General features: G+C 37.4%; 2 protein-coding genes across 2 annotated transcripts in view; both read right to left on the bottom strand.

Moving 5' to 3' along the window:
• Positions 1-1,071: 1,071 nt before the first annotated feature.
• Positions 1,072-2,028, bottom strand: LOC122806023 (olfactory receptor class A-like protein 1). Its single transcript, XM_044076263.1, has one exon. The coding sequence runs from the start codon at positions 2,026-2,028 to the stop codon at positions 1,072-1,074; it is 957 nt and encodes a 318-aa protein (XP_043932198.1).
• A 2-nt stretch (positions 2,029-2,030) lies between these two features.
• The window catches only part of LOC122806024 (olfactory receptor class A-like protein 1), a 112,473-nt gene continuing 86,792 nt past the window's right edge, over positions 2,031-27,711 (bottom strand). Inside the window, exon 3 of the mRNA XM_044076264.1 lies at positions 2,031-2,075. Within this exon, the coding sequence (XP_043932199.1) occupies positions 2,031-2,075 (45 nt within the window). The remainder of the gene's footprint in view (positions 2,076-27,711) is intronic.

Here is a 27,711-nt window from a genome sequence, read left to right on the forward strand (position 1 = left end):
TGACTAATTTGCATGGTGTTGACTACTAATTCCTAGTTACCTCGCAGAATACTGTCACAGACCCTTAGCAACCCTTGTGACATGGTTGTGGTGTAACATGCGTGCCATTGACTATTATGGGAAATTCATGAATTGTGTTACATTACAGTTTTATGACATCTAAATATATTTTCCTTGTGATCCCATTTGGGCACAGATGCACTGCGGTTTTACTTTGCATTAGTGTGGCCATGACATTAAATGTTATTTTTTATGTGTTGTGCATGTTTTTTTATGGCATTGGCTATATATTTAGCCATTGGTGTATATTAACATTATAATACATAAGTTTGGTCCGCTTTCATGGCTCCGATTTTATGTTTGAAAAAATGTAAACCATTTTTTTGGTTTACATTTCTTCATGCTTATGCTACACCTGCACCACTTCATAAATCGCTATATACCATCATTTGCATGTTACACTGCTGTGCACGGGGTAATTAGCATACATCCGCCGGGAGCTGCGCAGCTCTGGAGTACGCTAGTAGTGCACGTGGAAACAGCTCCTACCTGAATCGCTCGTCAGCCATATTTGGCACTAGATCGCCGCCGCTACTCCTGCGCCTGGCGCAAGCTTCATGAATCCTGGGGAGATACTTTTAATGTGCCAGACAAAAGAAATGAAACCTCACAAACTTTCTGCAGAATGACAATTTCATTTATTCAAGTACTCTATGCTAAGAATCTTTAATTTAAGTTTTAACGGTTTATTACATTTTGTGGAACAGCATTTCCTGATGTAATCAGTTTGAAGTGAAACAAAGATTATACTTGTTCTGTTACTCTATGAATGCTTCATATTAAATATGACAAACCATGGGAAGAAAATAAACAGTTGTAAATATGTTTCCTCTTTTATTTATAATGGCATTGGAAATTCTATGGTAGTAATTTAAACAGTTAAATCTGTTTTATTCACTACATTGTTCAAACAAGCTGTATTAGAAATTCACAGTGACTCAGGTGAAATAAAGAAAATATTGTTCTTCACTATGTTGCATCATAAGTCCCTTTGCAAAGGCAAATAATAAATTAAATCTGCACATGGGAAACTATGTTTTCTCTCGACTGTGATTTTATACAGGGTATAGCTAGTTTTAGAGCCCTTTTAATTTTTTTGTTCATAAGAATAATTATAACTGAGCTAAAAACAGAGTAACATGTAGTGAAAAATGTTCGCATATCTGAAATTTCTGGTGATGCTTTCAAGATGCACAAGGTATATAGCCAAAATATATTATCAACGCCATAGAAAAAAATGTACATCACAACCATTGTAACTACTCCTTTTGCAACACGGCCTTCAGTGGAGTCGCTTTGGATTCGTGAAGAATTCAATGTATGTTTCATATTTCGGTTATGCCGGTACAGAATAAGAACAATAAATGTGCTTGCTATTACCATTAGAATAAGAAACAGAAAGTCTCTGAATATACGAACTGCTCCAATGGTCATGAAATACGAATAGTTTGGGAAAATAATAACACAGTATTCTAAATCTACTATGTTTTCTGATTCAAATGACTCTGCATCAGAATATGAATAGGGTAGTATCCAAACATAGATGAATATGTTGAAACACCACAAAAGTGAAATAATTTGAAATACTCTTTTGAGAATATTATTTTTAAAAATTGTTATTTTACTAGAATGAGGGAAAATAATAATTAATTGATAACAGCTAAGTAAAGAGGTAATGCAAATAGACATGCCTCTTGTAGAAAAGAAACTGAATATTACAATCATGCACTCAACATCACTAAACAGTCTGTGCAATCCAAAGGCTGTGAGACACTGTGGGATAGCCTCCGAAAGTATAGTTATCACATTAACAAAAGCAAGGTTTGTGAGGATGAGGTCAATAGGAAGTAGTTTCTTTGTGGAGATCCTTATGTGGGCAAACAGTATCAAAATTGTTAGATTCCCAGGTATTCCAATCACTATCAATATAATGTATCCCACTGCTTCTAGGAGTAAATGTAGCTCCATAATCAAAATATACCAGAGCCAATAAGGAGAAAGAATGCTTCATAATGCTGCAAAAGAAAAAGACACAAAATGTCAACCATGGAATGAATTGGATTAGCAACTTTAGATGTTAGTCACAAATTCAAACAGTATTTAGCAAATGTTATCAAACTGCCATATTTTACTTAAAGTTACTACAATGTGAGCCATACTTCTCAACTGTTGAGATTTAATGATGCCCCTAATTTGTGCTTGTACTTTTGCTACATCTTTCCTTAAATTAACAATCATTTGATAAGTTCTGAGTTACTAGTGCCAGCATTTAAAAAGTGTGCCTAGCTTGTTTTTTCCCACTTATAATTGGTTTTGTCTGTAACTCTAGTTATAAAACTTGATTTAAACAATGTGTTATAGTTACTGTCAAATAAATTGAATTTACTTGAAATATAAATGTTCTGCTTAGAAGAAACACACTTAAACAGGGCCTGTGCTAATATTTTTTGTTTGTTCCAGAAATTTTACCTTGGTAATTAACTAGCATGGAATTATTCCACATTTCCCTGTATTACTCATTCATACCCTCCCTTCTTTACTTCCTTCCGTCAATGTCCTTTTCTCCTTCCCCTATATGTATGTTTCCTAAGTTTACTGTAACAAAAAACAAGCTTCTCTGTTAAATAAGAAGCAAACAAACCAGCTCCATGGCATAAAGGGATGATGAACAAAACTCTGATCAACATGGCTAAAAATGAACTATAAACTTTAATAAAACAGAAAACATAAAATAAAAGGTAAGTGCTTTCACAGATACTCAGTCTGCTTCTTCTGGCCATAGTCTGACACTGTGAAGAGACATGAGAGGTGTAGAATAAGTGGGAGACCTTGTCCACAGGTGAAATACCACTACTCTTATTGTTTTTTTCACTTACCTGATGAGGCGGGGGGGGGCAAGCCCTATCGGGGTTCTCACTTCTGGCTCCAAGACCCCAGGTGTCCAGGCACAACCCGCTCCGGGGACAGTGTCAGGTGGGGAGTTTGACTGGGACAGTATACCTGTCAAAGAGTTATGTAGGTGTCCTAAGGCAAGCTCGGGGAGGACAGAAACCTCACATGGAGCAGAAGGGCAAAAGCTCGCTTGATCTTGATTTTCAGTATGAATACAGACCATGAAATTGGGGCCTCACAATCCTTCTGGCTTTTTGGGTTTTAAGCAGTAGGTGTCAGAAAACTTACCACAGGGAAAACTGGCTTGTGGCTGCCAAGCATTCATAGCGACATTGCTTTATGATCTTTTGATGTTGGCTCTTCCTATCATTGTAAAGCAGAATTCACCAAGCATTGGCTCGTTCACCCACTAATAGAGAACGTGAGCTGGGCTTAGACCGTCATGAGACAGGTTAGTTTTACCCTACTGATGATGTGTTGTTGTGATTGTTATCCTGCTCGGTATGAGAGGAACCGCAGGTTTAGAATTTGGTGTATGTGCTTGGCTGAGGAGCCAATGGTGCAAAGCTACCATCTGTGGGATTATGACAGAATGCCTCTAAGTTAAAATTCTGCCTAAACATAATGATACCACAGCACTGTGGATCTGTGGTTGGCCAGGGATAGATGGCCGCATGCTTGACGAGGAGCACTGCTCATCACTGGGTCGGAGCATGGACTGAAGGGGGCCGCCTCTCTCCAGCAGTGCACAGCATGTTCGTGTGGAACTGGGTGCTAAATCATTCCTAGACTAAATGAAAAGCATTTAAAAATCTGACAAGATCCAATCATTGAAACACATGCAGTTAGCTGACTCATGAATGAATCAACCAATCCGGTGTTCACTGTGGGCCAAGCCCCCAAAAGTGTAATTCAATGACATGGGGGCAGGATTTCAACACTGGCTTCAATGAAATCATCCCATGCAATCCTGGTGGAAGGTGTGCTTGTAAAAGTAGTATCCAACATAGCTCATGGTACTTTGTTATATTATTTTGATCTCCACCCCACACATTCAGCTAAGTCAGCTTCAGCACAAAAACTTGAATGAGTGATCACTACCTTTTCCCAATATATGCTTGGACAGGGCATTAGCAGCTTTCATTTTATTTATATCATTTATATGCTCCATGAACCGTTCTTTTAGCATGCAATTCATTTTGCCACCATAGAAGGCTCTGCAGGCCGCACAGTCTGCATAACAAACCAGATCTTTACTCTTACAGTCAGCCTAAAAGTCTCTCTCTATTATAAAACCAGTACTGGGTTGCAGAAATGAGGTGTTTGTTAGAATCTATTTACATGCTCTACAAGTGTGGCATTTAAAAGTCGCTTTTCAATCTGAGTGAACTGTAGTTTATGTCAAGTTATTCTGATAGCATAATTGTCATTTAAGGGAAAGGTTATTCCTGAAACAAAACCTAGGAGAATCATCAATAACCTTTCTGATGTCAGGATCAGCTTGTAAAATAGACCAATTCTTTTACAAAATAGTACATAGTATGTTCACATCACTCAAACAGGTGATCTTGGGGACTGGAAGCGCTTGTGCTATACCCCTGTCCATCAGAAAGGCAAAGTAGGACATTCCTATATTAAATCTATTGGTACCCATCTATGTGTGCCCATCAAACATCATGATTTAATTTGAAGGATGCTAGGGTGTCCAGCTGTTCTACTTACACAAGCAGTTTTTTCCAGAAGTATGGTAGGCGTTGGGTAATAAATAAAACTGGAGAGACAAATTTATGAGCTATTTAACTTGCAAAGATACAGGAGATCAAGGAGGACGGTGTCCCTAATGCTTTAGAAAATAAGGCATACATCACCAGGTAACAGTTTATAAGAAACTGAATAAGGGGATAGCACTTCAGGGCTTATTGGTAGAATGGAGAATGCAGATCAACTACCTTCTTGGTTAGGAACTGCTGGTGACTTTTAAGTTGCATAATATGTCTTAAAAGCTAAACCCCAAAGGAAAAGTTGTCCTAAATAATTAGTCTATTTAGGGCTGCATAGCAAAGGAAATTAACTTCCCTTCACCTCTTTGACATGTGTTTAGGTACTAATTGTCCTAAACAGCAAGACTTTCTGACTACTGCTGCTACACTGCACTTGAAGGAACGGAAGTGTATCAAGCTAGGTTCCAAATCAACTGATAACCAACTAATGACTAACACAAACCAAACAAAAAAGAACCAGGGATGTCAGGAACCAAAACTAAACCTAGAAAAAAATACAACTAGAAAATGTATTAAAAAACATTATGCGAACTTACCTCTAGTATTAAAAAAATATGGTTACACAAATAGTTCCTATTAAACTATGTATGACTTCAGCCTTAAAATGCTACCAATAGAAATGTGGTCATTAAGTCCAGGGTCGTGGGTGGCATTTAACCTAAGTTGCCATTGTAATTCACGAGCTCTATCAAATCTTCCCAGAGACCTCCCCTGGGATTTTTATCAACATGGTCTAGGCCAAAAAACAAAAAGAGGTGGTCAGGATATTGGATCGAATGCTTAGCTAAGGGATTATTGACATTTTATTTCCTAATGTCCAAGACATGTTCGTAAATACATTTTGTTTAAATTTTCTTTGAGATTTCCCCGCATAGAAATTGTTGCATTTCTGGCATTTAGCCAAATAAATAACACCTACAGAATTGCAGTTACAGTGAAAAGTAGCTTTAACTATTTTCTTATTGACCAGTACGGATATTGCCAACAATATATTTTTGCACTGGTTGCAAAAAACACACTTAGCAATGTCAAATTTTTTATTGGTAGCAAAGAGGACAGTGGCAATGTCCTGTTCTCAAATATTTTTCAGGGACTTCCCCTTACAATACACAGCAACTGGTCTCACACCTATAATGTTTTCCAATTTGTTGAAGACAGAAAAAATTGTCCAGTTTCTCAGTAATATTTCTGTAATTAGACAACAGTCAAGGGGAGTATTCTAAAGTGGAAGCAATATTATACGTTTTGTCTTTATTAGCTGAGGTACCAAAAAGGTTATTCACAAAATTGTAGAAACTTTTAAATAGAGGTACAATACTGTCCTCATGCCTCTTCTGGATGACAATATTCTGAATACCCATGACCAAAGGAATGGGATAACCCCTGGCACAAAACATGTCTTTCAAAGAATGGCATTCTGAAATGAATTGTTCTTCCTCTGATACCATTCCCGCCAAATGGATGAACTGTCCCTTGACAGTGCCTCTTTTCTGATGTTCGGTATGGTTACTGTTGTCATGTAAGAGGCTGTTGGAATAGGTTGGTTTCCTATACGTGTTATTTATTAGGCTAAATGCCAGAAATGAGAACATTTTTATGTAGGGAAACCCAAAGAAAATTTAAACAACATATTTATGAACATTTTTTGGAGACTGGAAAACAAAATGCCAATAATACCTTAGCTAAGCATTTGATCAAACATCCTGGCCACCACTTTTTTGTTTTTTGGCCTAGACCATGTTGATAAAAATCCCAGGGGCGTCTGTAGGAAGATATGATAGAAGCTTGTGAATTACAATGGCAACTTAGGTTAAATAGCACCCATGAGCCTGGACTTAATGACCACATGTCTATTGGAAACCTTTAAGGCTGACGTCATACATAGTTTAATAGGAAATATTTGTGTAACTATATTTTTAAATACTAGAGTTAAGTTCAGATAATGTTTTTTTATACATTTTCTGTGTGTTGTTGTTTTTTAACTTGCCGCTTAGTAAAAATAAAAAAGAAAGTACCCAAAGCACTTGTAGTACACACTTTATTTTCATTTAGCGCTTTCATCTGCAAAGTGTTTGGACTTCTTCAGAATGATAAAAAAATAGCACAAAGCCAGCTTAAATACTATTGAAAATCACATGACTAAGTCATTATTAACCTATTATTTCACTTAGAGGTACCATATTTAAATTACTTAAACATTTTTAATTTTGATCCTATACTTTTTTAAAAAAAATAGATTCCTTTTTTTAAAAACAATAAAACAACATTAAAAAGACATTAATAAATAGCAACTATTTCTATGTATGTATTTTTGTCTAGTTACCTTAAGCTAAAATCAATGTTTGTTATTTAGTTAAGTCTTTTTAATGTTGTTTTATTGTTTTTAAAAATGGAATCTATGTTTTTCTAAAAAGTATATGATCAAAAGTTTAAAAGTTTTAAGTATTTTAAATATGGTACCTTTAAGTAAAATAATAGGTTAATTACGACTTAGTCATTCATTTTCAATTGTACTTAAGCTGGCTTTGTGTTATTCTTTGTCATTCTGAAGAAGTACAAATACTTTGCAGATGAAAGCTATAAATGAAAATAAAGTGTGTACTACAAGTGCATTGGGTACTTTCTTTTTTATTTTTAGTTAGATTTATGCTTTTTTTGTTTTTCTAACTTGCCACTTAAGGCATAAACTTTTGCAGTCTATTGGTTGGATTTATCAGGTGATCTTTGTGGAAGGGTATTTAAAACTTGGTTTTTACATTTGCATTGATTCTGAAGAAAGAAGTCTGTATTAGTAATGGACGAAAGCACTAAATCCCATTTTATTATTTTTTTCTATTAAAAAGTTGTAGTTTTTTCTCAGTTTAGTTTTGGTTTCTGACATTCCTGTTGCTTTTTTGTTAGGTTCTAAATCACTGACTACATTAACATTTTTGTAGTGGAAAATTGGCGATACTGTATGTTGAAACAGAGAAAGAGTTGTTTACCAAATATGATAATGTTGCACATTTCCACATTTAGTTTTACCCCTTTACCCATATAACACTTGTTTTTGAGCGTTAGTTCCTGCTGTAATGAATGTGTGTCAGAGGGATATTTAACATTAAAACCCAGATTTCAGTCATTTCTAGACTTAATGAAACAAAGGTAATATTTCTTAGTCTAAAGAATTGAAAGTAGATGACAAAAAAGGGACCATCAATACTTACTTTCATTCACTGTGTAAACAGGATTACCACTGTCGACAGCAATTGTAACTCTGAAGAAGTTAACTAAATTGAGTAGGCAAGATAATACTTTGACAAAGCCAGACTGATGTGGGTCTAGCCTGATATGGATTTTGACATCATATTTTATGAAGCCAGATATGTCGAGTTCCATGGCTTTGCAAATCAGACTAGTCAGTCTAATGGGTGTATAGTCACCTGTATCAGTGATAGTGCTGCTCTTGTATAAGGGCATCATCTCTTTGGTGCACTATACTTCAGGGACAAATCATTAAATAAGCATGGGTTAAACAATTTAAGGAGACGCTCCACAAGGATACTTGTGCTATTTGTTAGGATTCAAGGTAATTAAATCACATATTTATTGAAATCGTAAAACCTTGCTTCACTACAAACTGTTACCCTGCATAGTTTAGTTTATCGTGTACACTGGTAATCTGAATTTAATGTCGATTACATCAAGGGATGCACGGGAATTGTTTCATCAGTTAACTGCTAGCAGGGAATCCATGTGGGTTAAGATGGTAAGATAAACTATGAAAATGGAAATGGAATACTGAGGCTCACTTTTTGTCAAATAGTCATTCACATGTCAGTGTTCTCTGTTCTATTTTAATTTATTTTTAGTATAAACCGAAGTGTTTGATAATATTAAAGTGGTGAACATAATGTTACTATTTCAAATGTTTTATCTTATCAGTATTGTTGTCACCCTTCTGGCATACTAAATACACAAGAATAATTATTTGTCAAAATTAAAAACAAAAGTATCAGGATTCATATAACCTGTTCTGGTTGTGTTTCACACTTAAGTAAGGGGGCTTCTAGTAGACTTTCAGTTTCTGGTCTCTAAAATGTGTTCAGAACTTAAGGAATAGTATCAATTGTTGAGGAATATCACAGGGGATTAGAGAATAAAAAAAAGGAATGGATAAGTTTTCCTCATTTTCATCAGACTCAAAATGACAGCAAACAAGTGTGGGAATGACAAAGAAGGAAAGTGGATTATGATTGGACAGATAGGGATGTCAAATCATGTGAGAGTGGCATGACCATCTGCAAGCTAAGGCAGAAAAGAGTCTCCAGTTCCATGAAGATGATAACCAAAATAATCAAGTACTAGGTTATGTATCTGCTTGCAGTCCTGCCTCATGTTTTCCGCATATTCCATAGCAGAGATGAAATATGAAAGAAATGTGAGAGCTGCATTATTCTCATTGTACAAACAAGGGTGCAGATTCAGTACTGCTAACTACATACTTGTTATTTTTACATCTCCAGAAGGCAAAGTGATGGAAAAGTTTATAAGCAAAAAAAAAGTTATGTGTTTGGATTACATTAAAATGCATGAAATGAACCAGTGTGGATTTTCAACAAAAATATATTGCAATATTATCCTGATTGAGTTCAGTGCAACTAAGTTCTGACTGAGCTAGAGACACATGCCAGCAGAAACAGTCCATCAAGAGTTTAACAAGACATTCAACAAGGTTCCACAATGAAAGCCCACTGAGCAACCCTATGGCATACCTAGTAAAGAAATGAATGATTAAGGGATTAGACATGTGAATGGAATACAGCTTATAATGGGTGGAGGAGAGAAGTACTCTGCAAAAGGGGTGACTAGTGGTGTTCCTCAGGTGTTCTTGCTTTGTTCCATGGTCTTTGTGGTATTCCTTTGAGACAAAATTATGGGCATTAAAGAAAGTATTAGCCTGGCATTGATCTGTCACACAGATGAGTAAAGGATCTGAATATGCCTTAGAGACAAACCAGGATAATCCAGTGTCTCAGGGTACTGGAGGACTAATGCAGGCTAAGTTTGGACTGAATGGATGCTGCAGACTCAGATATCCTGGTAGAAGGAGGTGTTGTGATCCACTAGACCACCAATCCCAATAAATGAACCAAGAGACTGTTAGAGGCAGTTATCAGATCAAGTGGCTCACATAGCATGTACATCAGGGGACCATCCTTGGCATGAAAAAGAACCCACAGGAAAGTGTTTAGACTGTCATGCAAAGAATAGGACACACTAAGTATGGTAGTAGTTTAAGGGAAAGGAAAAAGAAAATGCAGGTGATATTCAAGCAAGATTATGAGGGAACTCTGAAAGAGTTGAATTTCTTCAATACAAAGGCCAAAAGCTATTAATTTATTTACTGATATTTGAATATCAGAGAAGTTCAACTGGGTAGGTTCTCACTTTCACTGAAGCCTTGTGAAGAAAAGCTCCAAGGTATTACAAAAACATTCAATGAAAATAATTTTACAATCTTCAAAAATATTGCAAAACATCTACAGTTTAAATAACTATACCAAATAACACAATGAAAAAACACTGTTTTAAGAATAGATACAACTTATATCACAAAGATTTAATATTTAATGACATTTTAGACAGTTTAAGGAGAAGGTAAGTAGGTATAATACAAACAGAAATTGCAGTATAAAGTGATATTAAAACAGGGTTGTGGCATATTTAGAAAGACAGAAATTTATTGAATTAAGGACGTTTGTGAAGAAGGGAGAGTAAGGAGGTGTGAGATAGGAATCGGTACTTATTCATATTTAGGGATGTGGTCAACTTTTAGGTAGGAAGTCGTTCAGAATGGTTTTAAAGGACTGGAGGGAGGGTATTAAGCTGCTGTTTGTAGGCAAGGAGATCCAGACCTTAGAACATGGTATGACTGTAGATCATACCCAACCAATTTGATCATTTCGCAAAAAAGAGAGCAGTTTTTAGCCATTAGATTGAATGACTGATTTGGAACATAGTTGTAAATAATGGTATATAGTGCTGGACACACATATTGATGCTGGATAATTTTATAGATGGTAAAAAAGCTGTGTATATGTAAGCTGATGGGGTAGTTCTAACCAGTTTAGGCTTTTTAGTGTTATACACTGGTGGTGGTGGTTCGATCCTCAGCTCGGGTGTCTTCTGTGCAGAGTCTACATGTCCTCCCTGTGGTTGTGTGGGTTTCCAACTGGTGCTCCAGTTTCCTCCCACATCCCAAAGACATGCTGTAGGTGGATTGGATGCTCTAAATTGGTCCTAGGCATTAGTGCGTGCATGTGCGTGCCTTCTCTGGAAGGTTCGGCACTGGGCTGGCAACTCAACACAGTAAAACTCCACTGCCAATCATGAGCAGACAGGTGATCCACTGTGGAAACCCCTAACCAGGAAAAGCTGAAAGAAGAAGAAGTGTTATACACTGGTGGGTTGTGAAAGGGGTATTTGCTGCAACTTTAGCCACTTTATTATAGCATTGTTCAAGTTTTGATTTTTTGTGTTGCCTGGAGGTTAATAAGGATGGCGGTGCCATAATGTAGTGAGGGGAGTACGTAGGTTGTGGCAAGTGTAGTTTTAGTTGTGTTGTTGAGAAAGATTTTGACTGTGTAAAACATCCCTAGTTTTTGGTGATTTTTTTTTTTTGCAGTTTTGTATATGCAGGCCAAATTTAAGCTAACTATTCGAAATGTCAGGACCCGCTAGATTGAGTCCCAAAATTCAGTGGGAGTGGTGCATGGAGAGTTTAACTCATAGGTTCATAGGTTCATAGATTAGTACTAAGCTAACTGCCCTTGCGAGCCATTTTAAGCCTAGCCAATTATCCCTTATGAAACTCAAACCCTGCACCTTGTGTTTGTAAGGCAAACACCTTAACCATTAGGCCACCCTCCCAGAAAAAGAAGTTTTATGGAGAAAAGCGATTTTAGTGAATTGTTCTTCTCCTGTCTTTTCAGTCTTTCTTTACAGGTTTTTGGCACTCGACATTTCAAATGTTGACATTTCAATAGGAAGCCCAAATTTAAGATTATCCTCCACTATCATCTCTAATAATTTGTTATGAGAGTTGACCTCAATGGTTGCATTATTAAGAGAGAGAATTTTAAATTTAGTTTTTTACTTGAGAATAGCATTTGGGGAAAAACATGAGCTGTGATTTTCAAAGTCACATTTTAGTGGCTTTTAAAGCTTCCTGAGTAATTTTTATAGATGTGCAGGTTGGCAGGTGTTCATATGAGAGTGGAATCATCTGTGTATAGTATTATGGAGGCCTGTTGTGTGGATGTGTAGGTAATGATAGTGAAAATGTGAAAGAGGAGGTGACCAAGGACAGAGCCTTTTAGTACATTGTTGGGGGTTCCTATCGTGTGATCGAAAATTGTAAACGGCAAACGCGTATTGAGTGAACCCGATTGGTTGAAACGTCGAAATGTTACACGTGTAACATGGAAATCGAAGTAAGGAATATTTTCCCTTTACTTCAATGCAGTACGATCTCGGAGTAAGAATATTTAAGTAGTGGGGGTGTGGGGGCGCAGCCCTCCACATTGGGGGTGCAGGTGGGCTTGCCCCCCTGCCTACAGTGTTTAGGTAAGTATAGTTTTTTTATTTTTATTTTTTTATTATATTTTTGAAATTTCAAACATCGCTCATATGGTGTCGACCATATGGTGTTCGATGTTTGAAACTTTCAAAAATATAATATAGACCCCATTGGTGGTGACTGTGAAGCATGGTGAGAGGGTGGAGTGACATTTTTACTGACTGATACCTATTGGACAGGTAGCTTTGAACTACAGTAAGGTGGCATGAGAGAGACATAGTGAGGACATTTGAAGGAAAAGTTTGCTATCATAAACTGTGTCAAATGCTTTAGACAAATCTAGTAATAAGGAGAAGGCAAGTTTGTCATTATTTCTAGCTTTACTGTCAGAATCTATAAAGGATATAAGTGTAGTGTTGGTACTATGGGAGGGGGTGGAACCCATGATGTGTGGAGGATATCTCTTCCTACACAGGATAGCTTCAAATTTGTTTTGAACACATTTTTCAAGTATTTTAGACAGGGGAGATGAGATTGTTATAGTTCTAAAGTTAACACTGTTGAATTTCTTCCTTTTTATAGGAGAGTAATGAGAGGGGAAATACTGGATTTCTGAATGGATAGATGTATAAGAACTGACACAGGATAGGCAATGCTACTGTCTGCTATTTTAAGGTACTTGCTTGGAAGGTCATCAGTCAAAGCTGAACATGGTTTCAGTTTGTTTAAAATAGTTTTATATAGGATTTAGGCACAGATTTGAAGGTGAAGGTGGATGTTCTGATATCTGGCTATTGGGCAGGATTGTGATTCGATATTGCAGATTCATTGTTTAATAATGCTATAGTATCTAGTATCTACACTATCTATGAAATGATAGTTGGATTCTAGTTTTAGAAGTGAGTTATTTAGAAAGCAGTTAAGGTTGAATTTCTGGCCAGGATGTAAGATTTCTGTAATGGCTGACCAGAACTTTTTACTAGTCTGAAAGATGTTATAGTATTATTTTGTCTTCCTTTACTTGATTTTTAGTATGGTTGTGAGAATAATGCAGTTTTTAAGATTTGGGGGTATTTTACATTTTTGCCATTCTATACATGTTTTTTTCTTTAGCTTGCATTCTGCTCTTTTTGGCAAGCCAAATTGCAATATATGTTTTTAGTCTGTTCCTCCTATGAGGTGCAAGGCTAGAATATTTAAGGAAATGTGTATTGACTTCATTTACAGCATCAACTAAGGGGGGATTTTAGGATGTTCCTGTTAATAGATGATAGTGTGATAAATATTTATGGGTTAAACTTGGACAGGTTGTGTGTTGTTTTATAAACATTCTGCTTAAGTGGATGTGAGAAGTCTGGTTGTATAAATTGGTAGAAGGTCACTGAGAGAGTCTGACATTATACTTGAGGTGGTGAGTTTGCTAGGGTCTGATACTAGGACTCAGTCTAATAAGGAATTTGATGTCTTGATATTTAAATGAGATTTGGGAACAAACACATTGATTATGGGGTATCTTCTGTTGGTATGGAGGGTAGGTGAGCAAGTGGAGTGGGTGGCTGGGGTAGGAAGGGATTAGGTAGGGATTGTAAACTGAATGTAATTAAGTATAGGTAGGGAAAGGTTAATTTGTTGTAGGATGGAAGGAGGAAGTGAGGAAGTGTAGGGTGGGACTTAGAGAAGTTTTGAGTATTGGTAGTTGGTTAGGGAACACATTTTGGTGTCATTTTGTTGCCCACCTGGCCCTCCCACCTTTTACAGGAGTTGTTATGATTGCTTTCTTGGGTGATGGGTGCTTGGACAAAGAAGAGGGGCAGGCCTGTCCCTCTTCTGTTGCCCCTCTGATGTTTATTTTGGTGTAAGGAAGTTTGGAGTGGTGAAAGTGAGTGGGTCAATGTTGCTTTTACATGGTGGTTTTGGATGGATGTAAGGAGTTGGGCTGTAGGTCAGTAGTTGGACTCTGCCTGATGTTTAGGAATAAGTGAGTGGAGGGAGGACACTGCTTATTCGGGAAGGGTAAGCAGAGGCACGCGCCCCTGATGGATGGTTAAAGGATGTTTTGGTAATTTGGTAAACAATAAATGTATGATGCATTAAGATTTGTTTGTGAATTTAATAAAGGTCATCAAAGGTATTTTAGTGTGTTGTCTCTTTATTCAAGAGGAATGTAATAATTTTATGTTTTGCATTTCAGAGTTTGCCATATCAAATAATATTGAAATTGACATGTAACAGGCATGATAGATGCCTGAAGTTATGACAGACTATACCATCATTTCAACATTCACTAATGCCATATCTATTTTAATGTTAATTACCAAGAAGTCATTACATAATTACATGAAACAGCCATATGATGCAAGGAGAATTCTACATTTAAATATAATTGGATTCTACAAAATAATTTTCTTCTCAATCACGCCAAATAAACAACAGATATAGTTCAGATAAATTGGCTTTTGGAATAAAACTGTGTTGTAAGGTGAGTAAAAAGATCATTGGTTTGACTGATACATAATTTATTGGCTGGAGTTAGTGAAGATTAATGATTATGTTATGTTTGGGTGTGAGTTAACTTTGGCTTCTCAGAAAAAAAAAAAAACAGATCATCATCCAAGAGTCACATCTTTGTATTTAGGAAATATTTTCTGAAGTATGTATTAAATATTTCAGAAAACAGATACAACTATAACAAAATTACTCAGTAATGCAGAATCAGTCATGCACTTCACTGAATTTCAAAGTTCTAACAAAGAAATGTAAGCAAATGATCTTTGTAAGAAATGCATAATAATTGAATCATGAAGCAAGGCAATTCCATAACTACTTCAGTTTTAATTAATGTTGATATCATTTGCAGGCTATCTGACTAACTATGTGACTTTTACCTTTGAATGACTTTTTAAAAATATATTATTTCAATCTACCTTTCCTCATCTGATGACACATTTGACATATTGACTAGCCTGTATGAATCATTTCTCTTTGCATTTGGCATATAGGGTACTATAACTCTACTATTAGTGCTTCTTTAGTACTGCAGGCTTTGAGTTTATCCTGTACTAGTTATAATGCAGTTCTTCCTGCACTTCCAGTATTTTATTACAGTTCTGTCTATTTACTGAGTAGCATATTCTGATAAACAGACATCCATCCTGTACCTTGGCTTTACTAGTACTGTGGTCACTACCATGCAGCTGACAGTGACCACAGGCCTACAAAAAGTATGACAAGGGTGAACAGCCCTACATGCAAACTTCAGAAGCCCCAAAAGTTCCATGACTTCCTTAACCCTCACTTTATCCCTAGCTTTCATCCAAGTAATCTTTTCATTCAAATGGTTTATATTCTCCCTCAGTAGACAAAACACTCCATGTTCTATATCCACCAGGAATCCAAGGAAATCTAATGACTTTGCTGGACCTTCCAATTTACATCCAGCCAATGGGACCCCCAATTCTTCATGCATTCCCAGAAACTCTCACATAGCTGCCAATGCTCCCTGATGCCCCTCGTCTGCCAAAAGGAAGTTATCCAATTGATGAACAACCTTCTGATTATCCAGCTGCTGCTGCCAAATCCAATGTAACTCCAAGCTAAACTTTGCAAAAATAGCACAGGCTATTGAGCAGCCCATTGGCATAGCCTTGTCAAAATGAAACATACCTCCCACCACTATGCCCAACAGTGGCCAATCCTCCTCCTGTACTGGCAGATGACAAAAAGCAGATACAATGCCCACCTTCACCAAACATGGATCCTTAAACTCCCTAATGACACATACTGTGGCATCTAATGATGCATAACTCACCTTAGCCTCCTCTGCCAAAATGAAGTCATTTACAGAGTTCCCTTCAGGGTAAGACAAATGGTGAATCAACTGAAATTCACCCAGCTTCTTCTTAGGCACCAAGCCCAATGGTCAAACCTTAAAACTGTCAAATGAGGGGGGCTATCAAATGGACCCAATATCCTATCTGCCTGACACCCCTTCTCCACCAGAGCTTCCAAAATATCCCCTCCCCTCCTCACTGATCTCAAATTTTTTCCAACTGTTTCATCTCCCCCACCTTAGCTTTAATAGAAAATCCCCTTGAAAATCTCTCAGTTAATTCCTCTACCACTACTACATGTGGATATTGCTGCAGTATTACACACAGAGCCTGTACCCTAATGGGAAACTCTATCCCCAAGACTTCCTCTTGCTCCCCACCTTTCTGCCCATGAAAATACCCCTACCATGCATACTTTGAGGTCCCTGAAAAGCTGCCATTAACCCACTCTGAAGAGAAGAGAATGAAACTTGGCCAGTCATGTTACCCTCTTGCCAGCCACACTGCACAGCTGGGTGGGAGCCTGCACACTTTGAGCAAGTGTGCAAAAATGTACATGCCTACCATGAACATCTCCCCATGTTAAATGCCCAACACACTCTAAACCCCTCTCCTCCTATCTTACTCCCCTTACTAGCCACACTGACACCATCCATCATAGTGGCCAGCCATATGTCCAAGTGCCTCACCTCCGAATGCATGGACCAGTCAACTGCTTTCCTCTTGCAAAATCTTCGGTCATACCACAACCAATCATTATCACCCCTGAACCACTACGCCTCCCATATTGTCAAAAAGTACACCAAGAGTGGCAGGGCCAATGTACTATCCTTCTTCAACCATACTACCATATAGTAGACAAAACCCAACACCCAGTTCTCCCACATTCTTGGCTGCATTTTACCCAACCATCTTCTCCCAACAGCAGCTAAGGCTGCTAGGAGGTCTTTACCATTCGCTGTTTTGGTTTCAAGCAAATGCTAGAACCCTCTGTGTCAGTTATAAATATCAGCATACTCCCCTTTCCAGATCTTTTCATTATCTTTCAAAGGTATATGAGGAGTCAAGAAAACTGCCTCTCCCCTGCCCCAGCGCCTGTGTAGCAAACCAATCACCAGGCCAAAATCTGAAATCCAGCTCCACCTCCTGCAAGTAGGAACTGAATTTCCTCATGGACAATATCAAACAAGCACCACCCAAGTTTGAGATATCCAAATCAGAAATCTGCTCCCTGAAACAGTGTTCCTCTTCACCTAAACTCTGTAGGCCCTCAAAAGTACCTGCACAATCAACTTGACTTGACCAGCTAACACCTTCACCCAGGAAGAGTCCTTTTTGCCCCATATCTGACATGCCTACTGAATCTTACAGTAATAGAGCATTACCTGTAGAAGCAGCATGTGTTGTGTCCACAGCTGAGGCCTCTGCTGCCATCATATTGCTGGACTCCAACTGACATGTTTTCTTCCCTGCCTACTTGCCGTTCACTGTTTGCATTCTGTTATGACTGGTTTGGCCCTGCTCCAGTAGCACCCTAGTCTCACTGCTTGCATCTCACAAAAAAATGTCCTTGACCTGCACCACAATATCTGTCCATCTCTGGCACAGCGTTTGAACCTCTGCCATTGATAGCAGCTGTCCAATAATGCACCCTGCAACGAGAAAACTATAGAAAACATAATAACAATTTATTTATTTATTTATTTATTTTTAGATATACACTCGCCTTTCTCCTGTTTGCACCTCTGGACTAACCACCACCTCTACGCAGAAGTAGCCACCCCCTCAAACCCTAAAAAACTGTTGGAGCTCCCCCCCAAGGAATAAAATTTTTAGCCCTGGAAAAACAATTACTCATAGCTTCCCCCCTCCAAGCATCCTCCAAGCACACACAACCTTGCTTAGCATCCCCCAATGTAGGGCCTAACATAGCTCCACTGAATCAGAAATAAACTCTGCACCCTGTATGTAAAGACAAAGCTCTTAGCAATATGATATCCCATCTCCAAAAACTAAAATGCTGGTATCTTCTTCTTCTTTTTTTTTTTACTATGAAACCAGACTATACCCCTACATCACCAGCCTACCTGTGCAAGAAGTGTGGCAACACCTGACCAGTGAGGAACAAGACCCTAAGAGTTTACTAATAAGCTCAACTAGGACAGTCATAGTATGACAATAATGCTGTATTCCAGCTAGCTCCTCCACAGTTAATATGATTCTGGTCTATTTACTGTAGTTCAGCTAAAAGTCCTAATACTGAAAGTTTGACTGAGCCAGACAATGTGGAACCCCGAACATACATAAACTTAAAAAGTTGCTATATTTACTGGGTTTGCGTTACCCTGCAAAGGTACCCCCATCACCCCACTACAGCAATCCTGTCGGCCATGTGTCAGTCACAACATAGTGTACAATGCTAGTAAATATCCAGGTGACAAAGGCCATAGTAGGAGATGGCAGTATGATATTAATCCACCTCGAGCTTCAGCAGTAGCAGACGGTAGCAGACTGCAACATACAATTGAACAAGTGAGCTTACCATCTCTGCCCTCCCCCTCCCAACAGTTAACAGCATACTGTGCATGTGCAGTGCTCAGCTGTTATTTGCAGGCAGATCATGGCCGGCTGAAACACCAGTAGGAACAATCCATGTTCTGCTAATTAAGCATTCCAACATGAATCCCAGCAAAGTCCTGCACCACACGCAAACATAAGGGCCAGATAACTCCTGACAGACCCCCCGCACAAGACTCGATGAACTCACAAACCAGACTAGCACCACCATCCATACTGCCACAGAAACTTCTGCTTCATCAGTCACTACAGTCTCACAATTCATTCTAAATGCAAAAAATGGAGCTGAATGAATACCAAGAATAAACAAACCAAACAAGGCATGAACCGGGGAAAAGGAAAGAAAAACCAGCATGACTCCATCGAGGAATGAATCGCTTACCCTCCAGTGCCAGCAAGTTAACAGCAACTACTACAGCAATATTTTATAGGTACCAAGTATTTAACAAAATATATATACAACAATGACTGAACCACACCATGAAACCGGTTGATTAGCCCACCTCCCAGCACCCGTTGACACATGCAAAAAAAAAAAAAAATACCCTGTCTCAAACTGTACTCACATCCTTTTATACCAGACCACATTTCTTACTGAAAGCCCCACCATAGCATTGTTAGTCCAAGGCCTACCTGCATCAAAGTGCCTACAAGGTTGCCATGGACGTGATGCTTGCATTAACAAGATCACACCAAAATGTGCTCCCGCACCAACTACCAACACCTAAGAATTGCTTTAAGTCCCACCCTACACCTACCTCACTTCCTCCTTCCATCCTACACAGAATTAACCCTTCCCTACCCAGACTTAATCCACCCCCAGTTTACAATTCCTGCCTAATCTCTTCCTCAATACCAGCCAACCCCCCCCACTTGTACATCTACCCGCTCCCACTGAAGTTGTCCTGTGACAAATTTGTTTGTTCCCAATCCTCATTTATTTTCAAGACTAGCAGAAATAAAATAAAATATCTTGTAACACAAAAGCTCTGTACTTTATACCCCTTGTATAAGGAAATACTATATCTATAACATCTCCCAGACTACAGATGCCAAATGTTTCTCAGTCACATTTCTCCTTGGAAGAAAAAAAGAGCTTACATGTTGGATTTTTCTTCTAGCATTGTTAATCTCTACCTGAGTCATGGACAAGTTGTGTCTCAGAGAGAGAATGCATCTCATTTCTAAAACTAAATTTTAAATGACTGTTTAATGCAATTAGTGATTCAAATTTACAATTACAAATGTCTATCCTATTTCTGATATAATCTAGAGTCTAGATTCTAGACTGTACCTTGACCAGTGCTCAAGGACATAATGGAAACAAGAAGTGTATTGTATTTACATTATTTTCCTGAGACATGCTAATCTAAGCAGGAAGCAGGCTTTACCTTTCTACAGTGGTCATTGAATAAATTCTTTCAGCACTGGAATACCCAGGATATATTTTTCACTCATGCTCTCAACCTCTGCATTTCTACTGCCCCCTCCACATTAAGAGTATATGCACCTTTCTGATTCAAGATTGTTTTTATGAAATCAAACTTAGAGAACAATATATAAAATCAGGAAGGGCAACTCCATGAAGGCAGATTGTATACCCCTAAATACATTTCATTTGCCTGTTTAATATTTGTCCACTCCTCAATGTAGTCCTATCAGCTTGTCACTTTCTGTGGTGCCTTTCCTATACTTTGGAAATATACATTTATCTTCTGCAAAGGAAGAGAACAGTAAAACATGCCCATTTGTAGAACAGTATCAGATCTGAGCTCATTGGCTAATGTTCTGAAAAAGAGGTGCTCTACCACTTTACATGCGACTAGGAAACATTGATTTATTTGATATATATCTAAATACACACACACACACACACACACACACACACACACATGCACACACACACACACACACACACACACACACACACACACACACACACACACACACACACACACACACACACACACACACACACACACACACACACACACACACACACACACACACACACACACACACACACACACACACACACACACACACACACACACACACACACACACAAAGAAAAGAATATATATGCTGGCATGGATGGATACCTCTGTCATAAATACTTCATAAGCAAGCATTTCCTTTATCCAGAACTTAGATCTTATATACAAAGCATGCATATTCTTAGCATTACATAAAACAACTCAAACAGTAAACGCTCAGTTAGCCAGAACTCAAGCAACCAGCACTCTCAAGTAACCAGCAAAAAATAAATAAATAAATAAAAAATAAAATACAGTATAATTTTCTTGTGTTGCACTTTCTGCCCCCCCCCCCCGCAGAAACATATTTTTAGAGTTTTAAAGTTTTAAAAAGGAAGATAGGAATAAATACCCTCACTCCCCAAACTGAGAACATGTCAAACCAAGCAAATAGTACAGGGCACAGTATCAGTCAGGCCTAATTTTAATAGTAACTCTCAAGCAACGGGAAACTAAAGTTATCCGATATCTACCAATTCCCACGGGTGCTGGTTATCTGAGAGTTTACGATACTATTAACTGAAAAATGTTGATATTCTGTGCTGTACACTTTGTTCTACCCATTGCTTTGCTCCTGTATGGGAAATGCACTCTTATAAGGGCAGCAACACTTAAAATACATTAAGCTGACAATCAGAATTATAAACAAATAAAAATTATTTACTTATTTATCATAGGATCATAAGAGATTACTAGGTTATTGACCCAGAGGTCATTTTAAGCCTAGCCATTTCATCCCAATATAATAGCATAGAAATGCTAGTCAATACCCAAGACTGCATTAAGTGATGACTGCCCATGTCCAGGAGATTTATGGACTCTATCCCTGGTAAGAATTTACAGTGCCCCACCCATTCATCCAGGTTTCCCTTGATCAGTGTCATAGAGGTGCTCTGTTTCACATGAATTGGTAGCCTGTTCCAAAGACATGGCAGTCACTGGGAAATAAATCTGTCCCTCCGGCGTGTCCTGTTTAAGTCATAGGCAATATTTACCTCCCTGGAATGAGTAGACCTAGTCCCATTTGATTTACAGATATGCAGCAAGTTCATTAGGTTTGGTCTGAGATTGCTATGTAAGCCGCACATAAGTCTCCCCTAAGAAGTATATATGATACAAAGTATAGTGACAGGGACTTTAGATGGTCAGTGTAAGACACATGCTGGAGCCTCTAGATCTTCTTTGTTAGTAACTTCTGAGGTCTCTCTGATTGCTGTAGGTTCTTAGTATGGTTCATGCCAAATGGGGGTTATACTGAATTATTTGTTTAGTTAATAGGAATAGATGTTATTTAATCCTACTTAAATACACTTGTGTGAACATCTATTGGAATTTCATGTTTGTTACATTACTTCTAATAACATGTTGTCACTATTTCTAATAACATTTTATACCAGTTATGCAAACCACAGATAGAGCCAAAATCTAATTTGCACATTTCTTCTTATTATTTTAATGTATTAATTGGTAAAAAGGGAAAACCCTATGTGAGGTGCTATTTATAGGGAAAGCTTGTAGAAATAAGATAAAATATTCCATTATACACAACATTAGTATGACAAGTATTTGAAACATAAAATACTATTACACATCGTAATATCAAGGAAAAATGTAAATTCCAGAAGATTAAGTGAAACATACATAATAACAGAAGTACCAATTGCAGGCATAACTTGACATGCACCATGTATGGCATGATATGCAATTAAGAATTATATATTTTGTGTTATGGATTTAAATTGTCAATTAACCCAACTTCATCATCAGAGACATAAAACATGTGAACTTCAAATCACAGCATCACTTTACACATGGAAACCAACCAATAACAAACATGATGACCACACAAACCAAATCTACAACAATGCAGGACAAGAGGAGAGAAACTGCAGGACTCAACACCTGATCTCCATGGCAGCCACAACTGTGACTAGCTTTCTCCTCACTTGGCTAGATACTTCCCACTTAAATCTAAATAGCACCTCTGTTTTATCATCATTTACTTTTTATAGAAATACTATCAACAATCAAAGCTGCCCTCCTGAAATTCTTATTTGTTGGCAAAAATACTAACATCATCTTTGCTACACCAGCATGGCCCTGCATGGCACATGGACATTCACTCTATCGATGGAAAGATTAGTTACATCACATGCAAGCCCTGAAATGTAGCCACCTTCTCTAGTATGGTCAACCATCAATAGTATGCCTATCTTAAAGGAAAGCCAGAAGGGGAACATACTATCTGTTTAATTTTTGTTTGTTCTTTCTTTCTCTCTTTTTATATATAAAAAAGTTTATTCCTCAGCTATATACCATTAACAATCACTTGATGTAGAAATTGCCAGTAGCCTGACTATAACTATCCTGCCTAATCCAATCCACTCTATTACCTGCTGTCACTTGTACTGCCTCCTGCACACAAAGCTACCACATAGGATCTAGCTAAGAATATCCAGTACACTGCTCCTGACTTGTTTGATAAGTACTCCCTGTCACCTGGCACACCCCTCACTCTCCCATTGTCTACCACACACACACACACACACACACACACACACACACACACACACACACACACACACACACACACACACACACACACACACACAAGCCCCACAGCAATGTTCTCTCCCAGCGTATGGGCCAACAAGTGTGTATGCTACACAACTATAGTAAAATTCTGCCTGTCCACCATAATAAAGATGACTTACTTACCTCAGTTATAGAGCCTCACCATACCTGTCTCCCTTGTTGGTTTCTTTATGCTGGCAATGCAAGAAGTAGACTTCAAGTTCAAAAATTCCTATCTCCCACCCTTAAATATATTTCCTTCTCCCCTCTTCTCCCTGACTAATGACACTCCATCATAAGAATGACAGTTTCCTGCTACCCCTTCTACCAACTGAACCTTCTCTTACCAGTCACTATGCTACATCCTGAACCCCGATTCCTACTAACCTCCATTTTTTCCAGGTAGGTGTTCATGTACAAAAATGTCTGACCAGTGCAAACACTAGAAATCACTGACATGTTTATTGCAGTTTATATATGTATAGCTGTATTTTTATCTATATTTATCTATCAGCTTCTATAGGGAGATACTTGAAATTGTGTTCTGTTCTCAAATATCTAGCTTTGAGTTTAGGGGATTCATTTCTGTATGGAGGCAGTGGATAAATTTTACAATTTGATATTCCATTCCAAAATTATTTACAACATCACAAATGTCATAAAGGTTTGTGTAAGATGTTCAGAAGGTTGGAGATTATAGTAGAACTATAAATGTGCACTAGACAAATAACTGCACAAAAGCAAGTGATACTCAAACACATCTATACAACACATATAATCAAGGCATTACTTGTCCATGGGGGATTGAACATTGACTACATTCCAGACATACAAAGTTCAATTAGCAGCTCATTGAATGGAAAACGTAGGCAGATGAGGAAGACAGTGATAAGCAAAGGCCAATCCCTCTACTCTGGGAGAAGGAACTTCTGGTCCAGTAGCATCACAGCCCTTACTAATGTGGCTGGGAGCACTTGCATGCATGGGGAAAGGCATATGATGCCCTCAGTGAAGCTGGTGTTCATCACAACCACCATGGTGAAGACTTGGGGTCCTAAAGCATTGTCTGACCCCCCCAGCTTCACAAAGTGAATCAAAGAAGACTTTGGGTCTATCAAAACTAAAAATCTCTGATGGCTATATCACTGCTGGTCTCTGTACTCAACTATCAGCCTATGTCAAATGAGTTTAGAAACAAGTTTTAAAAACAAAGTATATTTTCTTTTCCAGCTCTAGTACTAGAACAAAGCTTTAAATGATGTAGAATTGTCTTATCAAGTAAGGTCTGCATGAGACATATTCCCCTTACATTACTAGTAGCTGTTTCAGACAGAGTCGAACAGTTGTCCTGTGGCATTAACATTTATTAAAACATTTGCTAAGTTGGGTGAGAAGTTGGTATAATGGTTAAGGCCTTTGTCTCACAGATGCGGTTCAGAGTTTGATTCTGACCTCTGGTTATTGATTATGCTTGTAATAGCCTGCAGATTGATAGCCTTGTACTTGCCTATGAACCTGCTAACTGAAAAAGTATTGATTAGAAACTGGGACTATCACATGCATGAAATGAAGACCGAGAATGGAAAAAATATGAAACAGAAAATCACATATAGAAAGTACCAATGGAAAAATAAAGACTGTCCAGTGGGCTAGAGTAGAGTTTGCCTTAAAACTGCCAATGGCACATTACTGAAATGTGCGCTTGGATGTACTTGGTCATTATTGCCTTCATACTTAAATCAAAAAAATGTACATCCACACTAATGTTTCCTACAACTCATCTATGGCAACTGCAATACTCCACTCTATTGCTGGGATTGTCCCCTGTGGGTCAGCTTAGTAGGCAGTATTCATCAACACTATCACTGACTGGACTAAAGTCTTCTATTAAGTTTATCTTAGTTGTATGGCTAATGACAGGACAAAGTTAACAATTTAAAATTGTATTCATTTGTTTGCTTCTTTGCTTATTTATACATTTGTTAATTGGGATAGTTTGATGGAGTCACTGTCTCTTTTACAATGGAGGAAAGATAAAAAAACTCCAGATGTGAAACATTTGTAAAAAAACAGTACAGTAGTGTGTTTCATCAAAGTTACAAATTATAAAAACTTGAACTTCAAAATTCTTCAGCTGGGAGAAAGGAAATTCACCCCGGGGATCACATCAGTCGCCCTGCTAGACAGGGGTCCAGGGAAGTAAATAGTGTGGGAAGAAATAGCCAGGGAATTGTTATGGCTAGGCTTGTATAGGCCCTAGGGCTGATAGCCTAGTACCATCCTATGAACCTATGAACAACAGTAATGATATTGAAGAATGTATGTGAAAAAAAAATCATGTGTTGCAATAAATAAAAAAACAATTCAAAATTGCAGTCATAAACATTGCATGGAGATGTTACTTGTAAGAGACATTAGCACAGTGCAGAATTTATGCAGTATAGATTAAGATTCTGTAAAGAGAATTTAACATGTGCCGAAGCTGTTTTGTGGATTCATGCCTTATTTTTATTGCTAAATCCACATATAACAATAGTAAAACAACATCAGTTCTTGACTTACAAAAATAAATGAAGCATAGAAATGGTTAATAATTATAAATGATCAAGAGTGGGAGGAGATGAAAGATTCAAAGCAAAAATGATAAATTAAGAAATTACAAGTAGATTGAATGAGAAAGGGTTAGCGGGAAAAATAAATTATAAAAGCTCTACTTGGTGTTATGTTGTAGATCAGTAATGAATTAGGAAAGTGTGGTGAGTGTTAAATAATTTACGTTCTGCATGAACAGTACAACTTTGTAGTTTGACCTTGCATTAGATTAGTTATGAATGTAGCAATGCTACTTCCTATAAGTGTTTTTAGGTGGTAGGGTGTCCAAAGACTGTGCGACAAGTGCAGAAAAAAATAATCTCCAAAGTCATTATTTATATCTGGTTTTGGATTGCATATATTGCTGGTATGTTTATATTTTATTTTTGTATTAGATTGGTTTATTAAAGGTTTTATGTACTATTACGAGTTGGGAGAGAGCTGAAGAGTTTTGAAGTTCAAGTTTTTGCATTGTATTTTCGAATACTGAACAAAACAGTGGATGTGAATAGGGAGTAGGAAGTAAAGTGTTTGATCAAGCATTGGTCAAGAAGTCTCTAATAAAATGATTTTGATTTATAAAACATTTCCAGAGTTTGGATTGCATTGCTCACTACATAATCTGTATATCTATGAAACTTCAAATTTGAGTTAATGCTTATCCCAGGACTTAATGTGTGAAACCAGTTCAATTAGATTATTGATAAGGATAGTAATGGCAAAAAGTAGATTTTTCTGTAGTTTCAGGACAGAATAAGTTTCATTTTTTTTAGCATTTATAAGCAGTCAAGAGCTTGACAGCAATACTCAAAAGTATAGAAGGATTTTTGTATGAAACACTGCAGATATGCCAAGAAGGCTGCATTGTTTATGAAAGCAGAATCATCAACAAACAGAATGAATCATTTATAAGAACGTTTTCTTTATGGAACATGTAAAAATAAATCCCATGAGAAAAATGTAAAAAACTGGTACTTCATCACAGAGAACTAAAATAATACCTACTTACCTGAATTACTCTTTACTCCTGGACTACATCTCTTCAGTCTACACTGGACTATGGCTAACTGGCCACAATAATACATATATAAACTAATTAATTTATTAAATAAAACACATAGTGCTTAGTGCATGCTTAGTAGTCATTGCATAAATAAAGTCTTGGGTGGCTTTGATAGTAGTATGAAGGGTAACACGTATATCTAACAAATATAAATACATTTCAACAGACATTCCACTTCACAGGTGGGACTCCATAAAAAAATAGAAATACTCATATTCTTTCTAAATTCACATAACTAAACCAGTGCTGTCAGAATCCTTTCTTGTTGAAACACAAAACAAATTGTTTAGCTCTTTATTTATTTTTTTTGTACAAACAAAACTGATTACACCATTCAAATGTTTGCTTGTTTGTATATTTGCTTGTTTGTTGTTTCTATTGAAGAAGATCTAATTAGGACAAGACCATCTTAGGGAGAAAAGCACTATGACAAATCAAAGTTACAAAGTGCAAGTATAAAGCAAACAGTTATATATTTAAATATAGAAGTATGCGTTACTGCACTGATACACAGAATAAAGAATAAGGTCAAAAAACTCAGGGTTTTGTCTATTAAACATGAACACTGCATCGGTCTTCTTTATATTTGTTGACTGCTCCATGTTGTATGGATCATAGAAGAAACAAAAATACTCTTATTCTTTGTACCTGATTTATGATTTATTTAGCCATACATCATGAGTTCCACTGTCTCTCTCTTAAATGGGTCACATAATTCTCTAGATTTCTCTACTCTTAATAACTT

This window comes from Protopterus annectens, chromosome 7.part0, assembly GCF_019279795.1.
Source record: "Protopterus annectens isolate FY-2018-M chromosome 7.part0, PAN1.0, whole genome shotgun sequence".
In the NCBI taxonomy this organism is placed as follows: domain Eukaryota; kingdom Metazoa; phylum Chordata; order Ceratodontiformes; family Protopteridae; genus Protopterus; species Protopterus annectens.